A 17,239-nucleotide genomic window follows, 5' to 3' on the forward strand; every position below is an offset into this window, starting at 1 on the left:
AAAAATTCTTTTTTTTTTTAGACCATTTGCATGTAAAACTTGTGGTGCAACATTCAAGGCGAAAGCAAACTTGTTAAATCATATGCCGACACATACAGGAGAGAAAAAGTACTTCTGTGAGCTGTGTGGTCATCAGTTCGCACATAAAACTAGTCTCACATTACATTATAGATGGCACACAGGTAAGTTTGCTGTTATATATCATTACCTTCTCCAATAAGAATTTTGTTGTTTTGAGATTTTGGTGTTAATATAACTTTTCATATTGTTTCTGTCAAAGACTCAGCAATTACTGTAGTCATACATATGTTTAATGTTGTTTGACTAGTCTCTTTTCTTGATTGTTTATGTTAATGTGAACCTGCCAGTAGCTACTGTGACAGTACATATTGAGAGGTTAGCATCAGATATTGAGACGTTCATAGAAAATAATTCTAGTAAATTTCTTGCCATTAGAGCTACAACATTTTCTTTATTCTTATGTGACATATTACTACCATGTGTTTTGCTGCAGATATTCAAATAATACTTCCCTTGGAATGAAAAGTAAGCATTCAGATTAATAACATATATAATTGTTTCTCATTATATTGCAGAAATACTATCTTACTGTTGCTGTACTATCAATTCTTTAAGATACATCGTGGTGGTGGTGGTAGTAGTAGTAGTAATAGTAGTAGTAGTAAGGTATCTCCCTCTTTTCAGTTACAAAATTGTTTCTAATGCAGTATTAAGCAGATTGGAAGCATATAGGGGAGTATTTATTGAACAGGAGCACAGAAAAGCAAACCATGTGTAGAACAAATTTAGAAACCTCAACTCAGTAACCCAACGCTAGACAGTGCCAAAAAGAAATATGTCGTCATTTTTAGTGACTTTATAAAAGCTTATGATTCTGTCGATAGATTAGCCCTGCTCTCCACTCTTCGGGAATTCAGTGTTGATAGCAAAATTGATAAAGTTACTCAAACAGTTTCTCAAAAACACTAGATCAGAACCATTCAAAGCAGGGACAGGAGTCGGACATGTAGATGGACTATCAGCTGTGCTTTTTAACTGTGACTCAGAGAAGAACCATCCTGATAGGGGAAAAGTCCCAAGAAACAAGAATAAATCACCAAGTTAAACTAGGACCAAAAAATCAAGTTGAAATTGTCTTGCTTTTGCACATGTCTACATCTAAATGTATATTCTGCAAACCACTGAATTGTATGGCAGACAATTCTTCCTATTGTACTTGTTATGAGGATTTCTTCCCATCCAATTCATGTATGAAGTGCAGAATATTGACTATGTAAATGACAATATTGACTATGTAAATGACTCTGTGTAGTTTAATTAATCTAATCTGATCCTCACAATTCTTATCTGAGCGATACGAGGGGGGTTGCAGTATATTCATAAAGTAATCATTTAAATCCCATTCTTCAAACTTAGCAAGATAGTTTTTGTTTGTTTAGAGTCAGCCATTTCAGTTTCTTCAGCACTTCTGCGGCACTCTCCTATGGGTCAAACAAACCTACAATCGAAGTACTGCCCTTTTCTGTATGTGTTAAGTATCCTCGGTTAATCCTATTTGGTACATGTCCACACAATTGGGCAATATTCTAGAATGGGTCGCATGGGTGATTACTTGTAAATCTCCTTTGTAGACTGACTGCACTTCCCCAGTATTCTACTAATAAGCTGAAGTCTGCTACCTGCTTTACCTATACGATCAGTGCATTTTGAATCCCTACAAAATGTTGGAACTAGGTATTTATATGAGTTGGCAAATTCTAACTGTGACTCATTGTAATAGTCATAGGATACTACGGTTTCTTGTTCTGTGATTTACATTTCTGAACATTCAAGACATGTTGCCACTCTTTGCACCACTTTGAAATCTTATTAGGATCTGATTCAATATTTATGCAGCTTCTTTCTGACAATTCATCAGTATTGATAACTGCATCATCTGCAAAATGTTCGGAGATGATGCAGTTATCTGTGTTATGTTATTATTAATGTTATGTTAATATTAATATTGTCCGCATGGTCATTATTATTTTTATTATTCACATATGGGCCCAATAGGACCATGCGAGGTTCAGTCAGTCAGTCAGTCAGTTAATCAATGTCAATTTTGATGGTTGGCCTTTCTTCGTGTCCAAATTTGTATCACCCTTTCAGAATGAAGTCTCTTTCATCAGACCACAGTGTTCCAGTCCATTTTCTAATTTCTCTCTGACCAACTTTCCAGTCAGATATCTTTTGTCTGAATGTTTTACTATCTGTAACATCTGCCAAGTTATACTGACTACTTTAAGATCTTCCTTAATCGTAGCAGTCCATTTAATTGGCTCAGTTTTTGCCTTACTTCTGTTTTTGTAGTATTCTGCTATTTGTTTTGTCACCCGAGGGTGTGCCCATAAAATTGAAGTCTTCATTTTCTTATGTCCCCTATGTGTGTCTGTGTTTTCTTCTATTTCCTTATTATTTCTCAGCCTATAAGTTTCTCAATCAAACCACATGATGATTAATATACAGTGTGAACTACAGGCATCCCAACACACTTCTCTGGGACACCAAAGTTACCTCTGCATTTGTCAGTGACTCTCGATCCAAAATAACCTGCTGCATTCTCCCTATCAAAGAAATCCTCAGTCCAGCCACAAATTTCATTTGATACTCCATGTGATTGTACTTTTGACAATAAGCATAGGTGTGGTACTGAGTAAAATGCATCTTGGAAGCCAAGAAATACTGCATCTACCCGACTGCTTTGATCCAGAGCTTTCATTGACGTGTGAGAAAAGTGTGAGCTGTGTTTCGCATGATTGACGTCCTCGGAATCCGTGCTGGTTGGCATGGAGGTGGTCATCCTGCTAGAAACATCTCATTAGATTTAAACACAGAATATATTCTCAGAATCTACAACAAATCAATGCCAAGGATATTGGGTAGAATTTTGTGGATCACTTTTACTACCCTTCTTGTAAACAGGTGTATGTAACCTGTGCTTTCTTCCAACTACTGGGCATGGTTTGTTGTTAAAGAGATCTGCGATAGATTATAGTTAAAGAAGGGCTACCTCAGTTGCAAATTGGGTGTAGAATGTGACAGGGATTCCATCGTACCCTGGAGCTTTATTCAGTTTTAACAATTTCTGCTGTTCCTCAACACCACTGACACTAACCCTTATTTCACTCATTTTTCAGATGTATGAAGATGAAATTGGGGCATTTCTCCTGGATTTTCCTTTCTAAAGGAACATTTGAAACTGGAGTTACGCATTTTGGTTTTTGCTTTGCTACCCCAATTTCAGTTCCAGGCTCATTTGCAGGTGACTGTCTTTACATACAACCAGAATTTCTTTGGGTTTTGTGAAAGATTGTTCAATGATATTCTGCTACGGTAGTCATTAAAGGCTTCTGCATTGCTCTCTTGAAACCCAGGCATGTTTCATACAGCACCTCTATCTAAAGTACTATGCTTTGTTTTACATGTGTTATGCAAGTGTCTCTGTTTCTTTAGAGTGACTGTACAGTATGTAGGGGCAGTCCCATTATGAACTGTTCTACTGGGTACACAGCTGTCCAGTGCATGGTAAACTATTCTTTTAAACTTACTTGTTTTAGTTTTCCTCTGTACTTTGGTTATCACTGTTGCCACAACCGCATCACAGTCACTACAGTAAGGCCAAAACACGATGATCCATGGCTCTGCCTACTGGGCCGGGAAACTGCCCTGGTCACAGAAACGGGAAGCAACCATGTTGCCAAATAGTTTTCTGCCGGACAGTATAGCTAACGGTCACGATGGCTAGCAGAGGACAGCAGGTCCTGCATTCTCAAGCGAGAGAATTTGTCGTTCGTGTACGGAATTACTTTGAAAATGACAGGCATAATGAAGGACCTATTCTCCCTGTGTCAAATGTAGTGCAACGAGCAGCTGATGCACTTGGCATTGGAAGTGCTGCAGTGAAACACATGACTAAGGAAAAACATATAGGCCATGATAGTGCAGCCATCCTGATTTAGGTTTTCCGTGATTTCCCTAAATCGTTTCAGGCAAATGCCGGGATGGTTCCTTTGAAAGGGCACGGCCGATTTCCTTCCCAATCCTTCCCTAACCCGAGCTTGCGCTCCGTCTCTAATGACCTCATTGTCGACGGGATGTTAAACACTAACCACCACCACCATGATAGTGGTGAGAAAGACTTTAAGCTTAGCACGTCAGGTGAACACAGAAAGGGTACAAACCAGGTGACAGCTATTGACAATTTTAATCAGTGTGCTATTCGGGACCATATTTACAATTATTACTGTGAAGGTGAATTTCCAGCTAGGAAGAAATTTACTGCTTCTCTGTTTTCCGGTGGTAACATGTCGCTTTCTTCAATTCTGAACTCTTCAGGCTTCAGGTATAAAACATACAGCAATCATAAATGTGTAATGGAGAGGACTGATATAGTAATTCAGCGCTGCAGTTTTCTCAGAGAATTGTGCACTATTGACTTTTCAAAGTCATATTTACGGATGAGACTTGGATTAATCCAAACTACAGTGTTCCACACATTTGGACTGACGTCACAAGTTCTTCAGTTCTAAGACAACCAACCGAGAAAGGTGGCAGATTAACTGTTTGCCATGCTATAACAAGTGCAGGATTCATAAACGGTGCTTTGTGGGCTTTCACTTCGAAGAAGTCGGGAGATTTCCACGAAGAAATAAATGCTGCGAGTTACATCTCTTGGTTTCAGGATAAACTTGTTCTGAATATTCCTCCCAAGTCTATTATAATGATAGATAATGCCCCTTATCATTCTACTAAGGTGAACAAAGCACCAACTATGTAAAATGGAAAAGACGATTTGTTAAGTTGGTTGCAGCAACATAATGGTCCTTGCAGTGCTGAAATGAAAAAGGCAGAGCTGCTTCAGCTTGTTAAGCTTAACAAGTCACAAACTTGTATACATGGTTGACAAAATCGCTATAGCTGCTGATCACAAAGTTATTTGTTTGTCACAATATCATTGCACATACAATGTGGTTGAGCTTATTTGGGCTCAAGTGAAAGGAAATGTAGCAAGAAATAACACGCATCTACCTTTCTCACAAAGCAAGGTGTTAAAATTTCTTCACTAAGCTTTAAATGAAGTTACACCAGATATGTGGCGATCTGTGATTCTACAGACAGGGTGAGTCACCTAACATTAGCGCTGAATATATTTCGTAATCCACATCAAATACTGACGAATCGATTCCACAGACCGAACGTGAGGAGAGGGGCTAGTGTAATTGGTTAATGCAAACCATAAAAAAATGCACGGAAGTATGTTTTTTAACACAAACCTACGTTTTTTTTAAATGGAACCCCGTTAGTTTTGTTAGCACATCTAAACATATAAACAAATACGAAATCAGTGCCGTTTGTTGCATTGTAAAATGTTAATTACATCCGGAGATATTGTAACCTAAAGTTGACGCTTGAATACCACTCCTCCGCTGTTCGATCGTGTGAATCGGAGAGCACCGAATTACGTAGGGATCCAAAGGGAACAGTGATGGACCTTAGGTACAGAAGAGACTGGAACAGCACATTACGTCCACATGCTAACACCTTTTTATTGGTCTTTTTCACTGACGCACATGTACGTTACCACAAGGGGTGAGGTACACGTACACATATGGTTTCCGTTTTCAATTGCGGAGTGGAATAGAGTGTGTCCCGACATTTCAGGCCAATAGATGTTCAATGTGGTGGCCATCATTTGCTGCACACAATTGCAATCTCTGGCGTAATGAAAGTTGTACACGCCGCAGTACATCTGGTGTAATGTCACCACAGGCTGCCACAATACGTTGTTTCATATCCTCTGGGGTTGTAGGCATATCATGGTACACATTCTCCTTTAACGTACCCCACAGAAGAAGTCCAGAAGTGTAAGATCAGGAGAACGGGCTGGCCAATTTATGCGTCCTCCACGTCCTATGAAATGCCCGTCGAACATCCTGTCAAGGGTCAGCCTAGTGTTAATTGCGGAATGTGCAGGTGCACCATCATGCTGATACCACATACATCGACGTGTTTCCAGTGGGACATTTTCGAGTAACGTTGGCAGATCATTCTGTAGAAACGCGATGTATGTTGCAGCTGTTTGGGCCCTTGCAATGAAGTGAGGTTTAATGAGGTGGTTGCCAGTGATTCCGCACCATACATTTACAGTCCACGGTCGCTGTCGCTCTACCTGTCTGAGCCAGCGAGAATTGTCCACGGACCAGTAATGCATGTTCCGTAGATTCACTGCCCCATGGTTTGTGAAACCTGCTTCATCGGTAAACAGGTAGAACTGCAACGCATTCTCTGTTAATGCCCATTGACAGAATTGCACTCGATGATTAAAGTCATCACCATGTAATTGCTGATGTAGTGACACATGAAACAGGTGAAAGCGGTGACGATGCAGATGCGCATGACACTACTTTGACTCAGTCCACCGGCTCTCGCAATGTCCCGTGAACTCATGTGTGGGTTCATGGCAACAGCAGCTAAACACCAACTGTGACGGGCCTGTTACGGACCCGTTTGCGTGCTACGACCATACCTGTTGCATACAGTTGGCGGTAGATGTTTTGTAATGTGCGGCACGTTGGATGCTCTCTGTCCGGGTACCGTTCTATGTACACCCTGCAGGCTTCAGCTGCATTTCGTCGACACTTGCCATAGATGAGTATCATCTCCGCCTTTTTTTACAGCTAGACCAAACCACAACAGTGCACTACAGCCACACTCGTAAACACGGTCGTCATCGTAAACATGTCCCTGCAGATGCTGCTCGCCGATCATGGCCCGTGTTTGTTACAACACGCAACTGAACGTCGGAGGTTTCAAGCGTCAACTTTAGGTTACAATATCTCCGGATGTAATTAACATTTTACAATGCAACAAACGGCACTGATTACGTATTTGTTTATATGTTCAGATATGCTAACAAAACTAACGTGGTTCCATTAAAAAAAACGTAGGTTTGTGTTAAAAAACATACTTCCGTGCATTTTTGTATGGTTTGTATTAAACAATTACACTAGCCCCTCTCCTCACGTTTGGTTTGTGGAATCGGTTCGTCAGTATTTGATGTGGTTTACGAAATATATCCGGTGGTAACGTTAGGTGACTCACCCTGTATATTTGTTACATTTCTTCTAGGGTAAGAATTTAATAAATGAGACAACTTTGTAATATTCTTTAAAGCTTAACCATCGCAGTTTGAAAATGAGCATCTATAAAATATGTAGTACAAGAACAATCGGTGACAATTTTAGCAAAGGGTAATTAATATGTTGCCATAACTATTTACTCTCTGGTATTGCTTTATTTAACCATTAGTTTCTTAAGACATGTACACTTATGTTTCTGAAATTGTTTATAAGGTTTATTACGTCTATCAGAAATGCAGCATTTTTAACAACTTAGGCCGAACTGCTGAACAGAACCGTGAAATGACACAACTATCAGTAATTAAAGGTGGAAATTTTAAGAATAAATAATAACTCAGGAATCTGTAGTTCTGTGTCTCACTTTATAGATAAATATCCGTCAGTAATAATGCTTCTTGCACAAATATGAAACACACAAAACAAATTCAAAAAGTGTATATCTTGTTTTGCGATCTGTCCTGCCGTATGTGTCCGTGGAATCAAATTCCATGGCATTAAAATAAAATGAAGTAAATTATTGAGTATGAACTTGGTGATTGCTGTTTTGTTCAGGTGCACAAGCACAGCTACTCGGGCGCATGTTTCAACAAAGCTGAGTGGACCATATCAAATGTTGTCACTGTTGTCTGGCGGAACTGGCAAAAGTGCACAGCACAGCCGAATGCGCGCATGCGTAGAACAGCATTCACATTTGACTTACTCCAATGGTCTGCTGCTGCAACCGGCACTCAATGCAGATAGGTGCGAGCACCAGGGATCATGGTATTTCAGCTCAATTTTAATACCAGTAACCATGAGGACACAAGGGCGACGTACTTGAGGACAATATTCTGGAAATGGAAGAGGATGTAGATGAAGACAAAATGGGAGATACAATACTGCGTGAAGAGTTTAACAGAGCACTGAAAGACCAGAGTCGAAACAAGGCCCCCGGAGTAGACAGCATTCCATTAAAACTACTGATGGCCTTGGGAGAGCCAGTCCTGACAAAACTCTACCATCTGGTGAGCAAGATGTATGAGACAGGCGAAATACCCTCAGACTTCAAGAAGAATATAATAATTCCAATCCCAAAGAAAGCAGGTGCTGACAGATGTGAAAATTACCGAACTATCAGTTTAATAGGTCACAGCTGCAAAATACTAATGCGAATTCTTTACAGACAAATGGAAAAACTGCTAGAAGCTGACCTCGGCGAAGATCAGTTTGGATTCCGCAGAAATGTTGGAACACATGAGGCAATACTGACCCTACGACTTATCTTAGAAGCTAGTAAGAAAGGGCAAACCTACGTTTTTAGCATTTGTAGACTTAGAGAAAGCTTTTGACAATGTTGACTGGAATACTCTCTTTCAAATTCTGAAGGTGGCAGGGGTAAAATACAGGGAGCGAAAGGCTATTTACAATTTGTACAGAAACCAGGTGGCAGTCACAAGAGTCGAGGGACATGAAAGGGAAGCAGTGGTTGGGAAGGGAGTGAGGCAGGGTTGTAGTCTCTCCCCGATGTTATTCAATCTGTATATTGAGCAAGCAGTGAAGGAAACAAAAGAAAAATTCTGAGTAGGTATTAAAATACATGGAGAAGAAATAAAAACTTTGAGGTTCGCCGATGACATTGTAATTCTGTCAGAGACAGTAAAGACTTGGAAGAGCAGTTGAACGGAATGGATAGTATCTTGAAAGGAGGATATAAGATGAACATCAACAAAGGCAAAACAAGGATAATGGAATATAATCGAATTAAGTCGGGTGATGCTGAGGGAATTAGATTAGGAAATGAGACACTTAAAGTAGTAAAGGAGTTTTGCTATTTGGAGAGCAAAATAACTGATGATGGTTGAAGTAGAGAGGATATAAAATGTAGACTGGCAATGGGAAGGAAAGCGTTTCTGAAGAAGAGAAATTTGTGAACCTCGAGTATAGATTTAACTGTCAGGAAGTCGTTTCTGAAAGTGTTTGTATGGAGTGTAGCCATGTACGGAAGTGAAACATGGACGATAAATGGTTTGGACAAGAAGAGAATAGAAGCTTTCGAAATGTGGTGCTACAGAAGAATGCCGAAGATTAGATGGGTAGATTACATAACTAATGAGGAGGTATTGAATAGAATTGGGGAGAAGAGGAGTTCGTGGCACAACTTGACAAAAAGAAGGGACCGGTTAGTAGGACATGTTCTGAAGCATCAAGGGATCACAAATTTAGCATTGGAGGGCAGCATGGAGGGTAAAAATCGTAGAGGGAGACCAAGAGATGAATACACTAAGCAGATTCAGAAGGATGTAGTTTGCGGTAGGTACTGGGAGATGAAGAAGCTTGCACAGGATAGAGTAGCGTGGAGAGCTGCATCAAACCAGTCTCAGGACTGAAGACGACAACAACAACAACAACAACAACAACCACCATGAGGACACAGTCAAAGAGGTCAGGTGTATTTGTTGCAATTAGATCTAGTATATTTCCATCATGAGTAGGGTTCCAAACTACCTGTTGAAGGTAGTTTTCAGAGAAGGTGTTTAGTAATCTTTCACAGGATGTCACACCTGCCACTTACAAAACTGTAATTTTCCCTATTGATTGTTGGATAATTAAAGTTTCCACCGATGATTGCAGTATGATTGGGGACTTAAACATACAAGCGAAGTCTGGTTTTCTCTTCGGTTTTTGGTTACATCAGTCTGGTGGGCAAAAGGAGGTTCCAATTACCATTTTATGCCCACCCCTGATACTGAGTCTTGCCCAAGAATTTTCACATTGAGTTTTAATTTCAGTCTCCATGTATTTGAGTTTCTTGTCTACAGTGACATATACACTACCTCCATTTTCTCCATGTCCTAATGATATATGCCAAAGACATAAGTTCGTCCAATATTCAGATAAATCTTCTCAGAAAAATCCTGAAAAAACAGACCCAAAAATATCTACATACAAAATTAAGTATGGTATATGACCAACATCTTCAACACTCCAAAATCATAAGGAACAAGACTTTGGAAGGATCAACAAAAGTAGTAGTAGTAGTAGTACAGATCTGAAAGAATAACTGAAATACAGAATATCCCCAAGACAACTATACATATATAGTGAAATATTACTGTAAGAAATTGTATGACCATAGTAAAAAACCAGAGAAAATAAAATACCTAAACATAGTGTGTAAACAAATAATGTATTTGTGAGTTTGCAACGAGGAGTAGAGCAATTGGCAGAAGAAAGGCACCAGAGTAGATTATGCAAAGACTAACTGCATACACAGATGTTACCATTGCACTGAGACGGGGTACCTTGAGACAGCATTTCTGGACTTGCATGAAACCTGGATTTGTCAATGTTGTGATACTGTCCCCTCTTAATTATGTCCAAGCTTGATACACAGTGTTCAGTTAAATGTGAACAACACAAAATTCAAAGAAGATCCCAGAAGAGGGGACAAAACATTGCTTTTGTAGAAGAAAGGTGACATGGCCTAACATGTGGGATCATTTTCAAAATCTTGGTGGGAGGAACTTGTGACCCAGGAAGTGTCTGTATAAATAGCAACATCACCTTTAGTAACAGTGCAAGAAAGACTGGGCTCTAGAAAATGGAAGTTACATATTAGCATTGTGTGGATTCAGGGAAATTCATTCTACTCTTAGTAACTAGTAACCTGATACTATCATGAATGTGCACGAAAGAGGATTCCTCATGCAAACAACATCCTGTAAGTGTATCCCCCTTTCCTCTTTCCCTCTATCCTGTCTCCAACTACTAAAATCATTTGAAGTTACTTGATGGCAACTTGCCTGAAATGATCATGAATGTAAAATTTTGCACTTCACAAAACGAAAAAATGTAGTATCCTGTGACTGTAATACCAGTGAGTCACTGTTGGAATTGGCCAGCTCATACAAATGCCTGATGTAACACTTTGTAGGGATATGAAATGGAGTAATCACACAGGTTCAGTCATGGATAAAGCAGGTGGTAGATTTCGGTTTACTGGTAGTACACTTGGAAAGTGCATTCAGCTTACAAAGGAGTGTGCTTACAAATCACTCATGTGACCAGTTCTAGAATATTTGCTCAAGTCTATGGGACCTGTACCAGATAGGACTAATGGGGGATATTGAACATATACAGAGGAGAACAGCTCGAATGGTCATATGTTTGTGTAATTCATGAGAAAGTGTCACAGAGGTACTGAAGGAACTGAACTGGCAGACTCTTGAAGACAGACTTAAATCATCCAGAGGAGGTCTATTAACTAAGTTTCAAGAACCCCCCCCCCCCCCCCCCCACTTATCGTTCACATAGGGATCATGAGGGTAAGATTAGAATAATTACTGCACACACATAGAGCCATTCAATAACTCTCTCTTCACACGCTTGATACATGACTGGAACTGGAAGAAAGCCTAATAACTGACAGAATGGGATGTACCTTCTGCTGCGCACCTGACAGTGGTTTCCAGAATATACACTAAGTGGTCAAAAGTATTCAGACACCCTCAAAAACATATGTTTTTCATATTAGGTGCATTGTGCTGCCACCTACTGCCAGGTACTCCATATCAGCAACCTCAGCAGTCATTAGACATTATGAGAGAGCAGAATGGGGCACTCCGTGGAACTCATGGACTTCGAACGTGGTCCGGTGATTGGGTGTCACTTCTGTCATTCATCTGTATGCGAGATTTCCACACTCCTAAACATCCCTAGGTCCACTGTTTCTGATGTGATAGTGAAGTGGAATCTTGAAGGGACATGTACAGCACAAAAGTGTACAGGCTGACCTCGTCTGTTGACTGACAGAGACCGCTGACAGTTGAAGAGGGTCATAATATGCAATAGGCAGACATCTGTCCAGACCATCACTTGGGAATTCCAAATTGCATCAGAATCAACTGCAAGTACTATGACAGTTAGGTGGGAGGTGAGAAAACTGGATTTCATGGTCGAGTGGCTGCTCATAAACCACACATCACACCAGTAAATGCCAAACAATACCGTGCTTGGTGTAAGGAGTGTAAACATTGGACGATTGAACAAGGGAAAAAACGTTGTGTGAAGTGACGACTCATGGTACACAATATGGTGGCCCAATGGCAGGGTGTGGGTATGGTGAATGCCCGGTGAACGTCATCTGCCAGTGTGTGTTGTGCCATCAGTAAAATTCGGTGACGGTGGTGTTACGGTGTGGTTGTGTTTTCCATGGAGAAGGCTTGCACTCGTTTTGCGTGACACTATCACAGCACTTTCTTGTTTCCCACTGTTGAAGAGCAATTCGGGGATGGCACTTGCATCTTTCAACACAATTTAGCACCTTTTCATAATGCATGGCCTGTGTTGGAGTGGTTACGTGACAATAACATCCCTGTAATGGACTAGCCTGCACAGAGTCCTGGCCTGAATCCTGTAGAACACCTTTGGGATGTTTTGCAACACTGACTTCGTGCCAGGCCTCACTGATTGACATCGATAGCTCTTCTCAGTGCAGCACTCCGTGAAGAATGGGCTGTCAAGCACCTAATTGAATGTATGCCTGCGAGAGTGAAAGTGCGATCAAGGCTAAGGGTGGCCAACACCATATTGAATTCCAGAATTAACGATGTAGGGCGCCACGAACTTGTAAGTCATTTTCAGCCAGATGTCCAGATACATTTGATCACACATTGTAGGTGTAGATGTAGAAAAGCCAGGCCTAAAATACAAAAGGAACACGAAAAATAATACAGGTAATTCAAACGCCTGGTATACTCAAAGTGCACACTAGTGTTTCTTGCAGTGTCTCTCAATGGCCTGTTACTTGGATAATAGCACAACAGATAGACAGAAACCAACATTCTTCTCTGCTTTGACGGAAATGCTCCCCAACACTGTAGCTTGAAATTTGAATACATAGGAAAATATTTAAGAGAATCATGCACCACTGCCATATGGCAACACGAGGCGTTATTGGGGTAAGGTTAAAACAGGAGTTAAACCAGCTGTAAATTCCAGATAGAATCTGATTGGTATTCCATCAGAGCATGGGGATTTGTTCAGATTTAAAAATGTCAACAGTTTATAAGTGCTGATGATACTAATGTGTGTGTCACTCATCTTTGCAATTGTGGAGGCATTAAAATGCGGCAGCACACCTGGATTTTCCTTCGTAAAGGAACAGTCAAAAGTACATTTCTGCCTTTGGATGTCATCCATGATTGGCTGGATATAACTTGATGCCACAGACAGCTTTTCATATGACTAGAATTTCTTTGTATTTTGTTAGAGATCCTTAGATAAGATTCTGCTACACTAGTTCTTGAAAGCTTCAGGCATTGCCCTTTTGACAGCAAAGTACATTACCTATTTATACTCTTAAGCTCTGTTTCACACCTGTTGTGCAGTTGCCACTATTTCTTCACTAGTTTCTTTGCAGAGACTGGATACTAAGAAGAGACCCTCCCATCATGAACTATTCCACTAGGTACAGATCTGTAAAGTACTGCACAAATGTTATTTGCAACTCAGTTCCATTATCTGCCCCTGCCCAGAGCTGAGAGTGTTAACAAAAGAGAGACATTAATTTCCATGGAAACACCAATGAGAAATAAGTAACTGAAAAATCATGTTTAAGTTTCTGGATGATGATGATGATGATGATGATGATGTGATTACTTATGTTTATTATATTTCATTTTATTTGAGTAATTTCAAAGAATGAGAAGCAAACGATAACAGACAGTCATAAGATTCCTTCATAGAATATACATATTATTAGTGCAAAAAATGTTCAACAATTACTAATTTTTGTAAAGAAATGAATAACTGCAGAATGTAACAGTGTACTTTTCAAACACTTTAGGTCAAAAGCCTTATCAGTGCCATGTATGCAATAAAAGTTTCTCACAAAATGGAAATTTACAAGAACATTTGAGAATACACACAGGAGAAAAACCTTTCTGTTGTGACTTTTGTGGCCGAAAATTCACAACGTCATCACAGGTAGGTAATAATTTTGTAGTGCATGCATAACATACAAGGAAAATACTTATATAGAGGGAAACATTCCACGTTGGAAAAATATATCTAAAAACAAAGATGATGTAACTTAGCAAACGAAAGCGTTGGTATGTAGATATACACACAAATAAACACAAACACACACACAAAATTCAAGCTTTCGCAACCAACGGTTGCTTCATCAGGAAAGAGGGAAGGAGAGGGAAAGACGAAAGGATGTGGGTTTTAAGGTAGAGGGTAAGGAGTCATTCCAATCCCGGGAGCGGAAAGACTTACCTTAGGGGGAAAAAAGGACAGGTATACACGCTCGCTCGCGTGCGCGCACACACACACACACACACACACACACACACACACACACACACACACCACACACACATATCCATTTGCACATATGCAGACACAAGCAGACATTTTGCTTGTCTGCTTGTGTCTGTATATGTGCAGATGGATATGTGTGTATGCAAGTGTATACCTGTCCTTTTTTCCCCCTAAGGTAAGTCTTTCCGCTCCCGGGATTGGAATGACTCCTTACCCTCTCCCTTAAAACCCACATCCTTTCGTCCTTCCCTCTTTCCTGATGAAGCAACCGTTGGTTGCGAAAGCTTGAATTTTGTGTGTGTGTGTGTGTGTGTGTGTGTGTGTGTGTGTGTGTGTGTGTGTGTGTGTGTTTATTTATTTATTTGTGTGCCTATCTACATACCAACGCTTTCGTTTGGTAAGTTACATCATCTTTGTTTTACAATGATGAACCAAAATGTTATGACTACCTGCTTAAAAATGTTACATTGTTGGAATGCAGTACATTGATTCAACAAGGCCTTTGGCACCTAATGTCTACACCCAGATCACGCGAGTCACATAAATTACGGGCTGGTGCTTTGTGGGCGTGGAGTTGACACCAGATAGCATCCCAGGTGGATTCCCCCAAGTTCAGATCAGCCTAATTTGGTGACGAAGGCATCAATATGAGTTCACTGTCATGTTTCTCAAATCACTATTAGCACACTTCTGGCATTGTAACGTGGACAGTTGTTCTGCTACAAGATGTGATCACCGCAGGGGAAGGAATGCATGTGCTTCACAGTAACGTTCATATAGTCCACAGCTGTGTTGGTGCCTTAGACTAATACTATAGGTCCCATGAAAACCCAGATGAATGTCCCCCATATGGTGATATTGCCCCACCGGCCTGTGTCTAAAATGTGGTGCATGTTTCAAGGAGCCATTCACGCAGTTTCGATGTATCGGGGCATCACCATCAGCCTAGTGCAACAAGGAACATAATTAGTCATCAGGTGCCTTGTTTCATGCACAATCTAATATCGGATGATGCCATGCCCACTGCAGTTTTAATTGGTGATGCCATTTGGTCATCATGGGAAAATTAGGAGGTTGTCTGCTGTGGAGCCCCATATTTAACAGTTTGCAGTCAATGGTGTGCTCCGAAACACCTATGGCTGCCCCCGCTTTGTAATCTGTCGTGAGATCTGCCTCAGATTGTCATTTATCCTACTTTACAAAGTGGGCAAGCCTCCAACCTCCACACTCTTTAATGAGGTGTAGACATCCAACATCTTGTCGCCTTTTAAAGGTTTCACCATCATTAATGTTTCCCCATAGGTCCTCACAACATTAGCGCATGAGCAGCCAATCAGCTTTGCTCTTTCTGAACACTCGTCCCTAGACACTAATCCATAACAATCTTCAATTTGTAAAAGTCACTTATGTCAGTGGATTTCTCCATTTGTGTAACATTCTTCATCACTAGGACGATTTCACATTTGTCTGTGCTCTGCTTGTATACTATCCTTCCAGTGCTACAGTGTCACCAGTGAACTTCCCAGCTCCAATTGGGCAGTGGTCGTAATGTTTTGGCTCAACAGTGTATTGTATATTGTACTGTAATCATTAAAACAAAGATATTTTGCATTGTGACAAGAAGTTTTTACAAAATTTTAATAATGTTTTCTGTCTGAATGCAGAAATATATTCAGTGAAATTGGAGAACTACCAAAATTGCACTGAAGTTTGTTTTTGTTTAAATGGTGTACTCCAGTGCAACTTGATGATTTGGAATTTCATTGAACCGTAGTAAGTTGCTGCCTCCTGCCATCCAGCATGCTTTAAGTGGACAAAAATATATTATTTACTCCCACCTACTTAGGGAGAAATGACCAATAGAAAAGAATAAGAGAAGATTGAGCTTGCACAGAAAGATTTAGGTGTGTGTTTTTCGCAGGTGATATTACAGATTGGAACTGGAACAGTGGAGCAGTAGTAGTCTAGAAGTGGTTCCGTGAACACTCAGCCAAGCTCTTTAAGTGAGAATTGCAGAGTAGTCATGTAAATGCAGAGTTTAGCATAAGATAAATGATGATCTCACTCACAGACAATGAAAAAGTTTGATGAGAAAATAAGAATTCTCCGTAAGGTGTTAGTTCAGTCATTTGATTTGGAATGCATTTGAGTAATAGTCAGTGAGAGTATGCGTCACATTGGTGGCTGTTGCTACTATCACATAGTAGAACAGTCAGAGAAAAGTGCAATTTCATTTTAAGATATTTTGTAGGAATAGAGATTTACAAACATCATACACTTGTATTTTCCTTTGATATGATTTTAATGTATCAAAATTGAAATGTGTGGGTAAAGTGATATTAAAGGCAGGAAGTGGTTATAATAAATGTCCGTGTAGCAACATTGTTTTTGTTGCAAACTACATTTACTGAGTGTCTGTAGTTATTGCAGGCTCATGTGCTTGAAAATAAAGAGAGAAACCATTGTCTCATCTACTACAGACATAGTTTCCGGAAATCACTAATTAGAGTGACTACAAAATACCATAACTGAGTGTTGAAAAATATGCTGTTTAAATTCTCATATTTTGGATGAATCCTTAAAATGCTACAAAATTGTTCATTAAATCAAGATTTAAAAAATCTACATGTTTTATTTTATAACTTGAATTCCAAGTGTACACTGTTGAAACCAGAAAGTGAGCATGCACATTGTCTCTGTTGACCATTGAATCCTCCCCTAAATGAAATAGA

General features: G+C 40.0%; 1 protein-coding gene across 1 annotated transcript in view; it reads left to right on the forward strand.

The window, feature by feature from the left end:
• Window positions 1-17,239, forward strand: part of LOC126457913 (zinc finger protein 599-like) — a 59,112-nt gene that overhangs the window by 23,316 nt on the left and 18,557 nt on the right. Inside the window, exons 11-12 of the mRNA XM_050094599.1 lie at window positions 22-182; window positions 14,029-14,168. Coding sequence (XP_049950556.1) covers window positions 22-182; window positions 14,029-14,168 — 301 coding nt within the window. The remainder of the gene's footprint in view (window positions 1-21; window positions 183-14,028; window positions 14,169-17,239) is intronic.

This window comes from Schistocerca serialis, chromosome 2, assembly GCF_023864345.2.
Source record: "Schistocerca serialis cubense isolate TAMUIC-IGC-003099 chromosome 2, iqSchSeri2.2, whole genome shotgun sequence".
NCBI classification, from domain to species: domain Eukaryota; kingdom Metazoa; phylum Arthropoda; class Insecta; order Orthoptera; family Acrididae; genus Schistocerca; species Schistocerca serialis.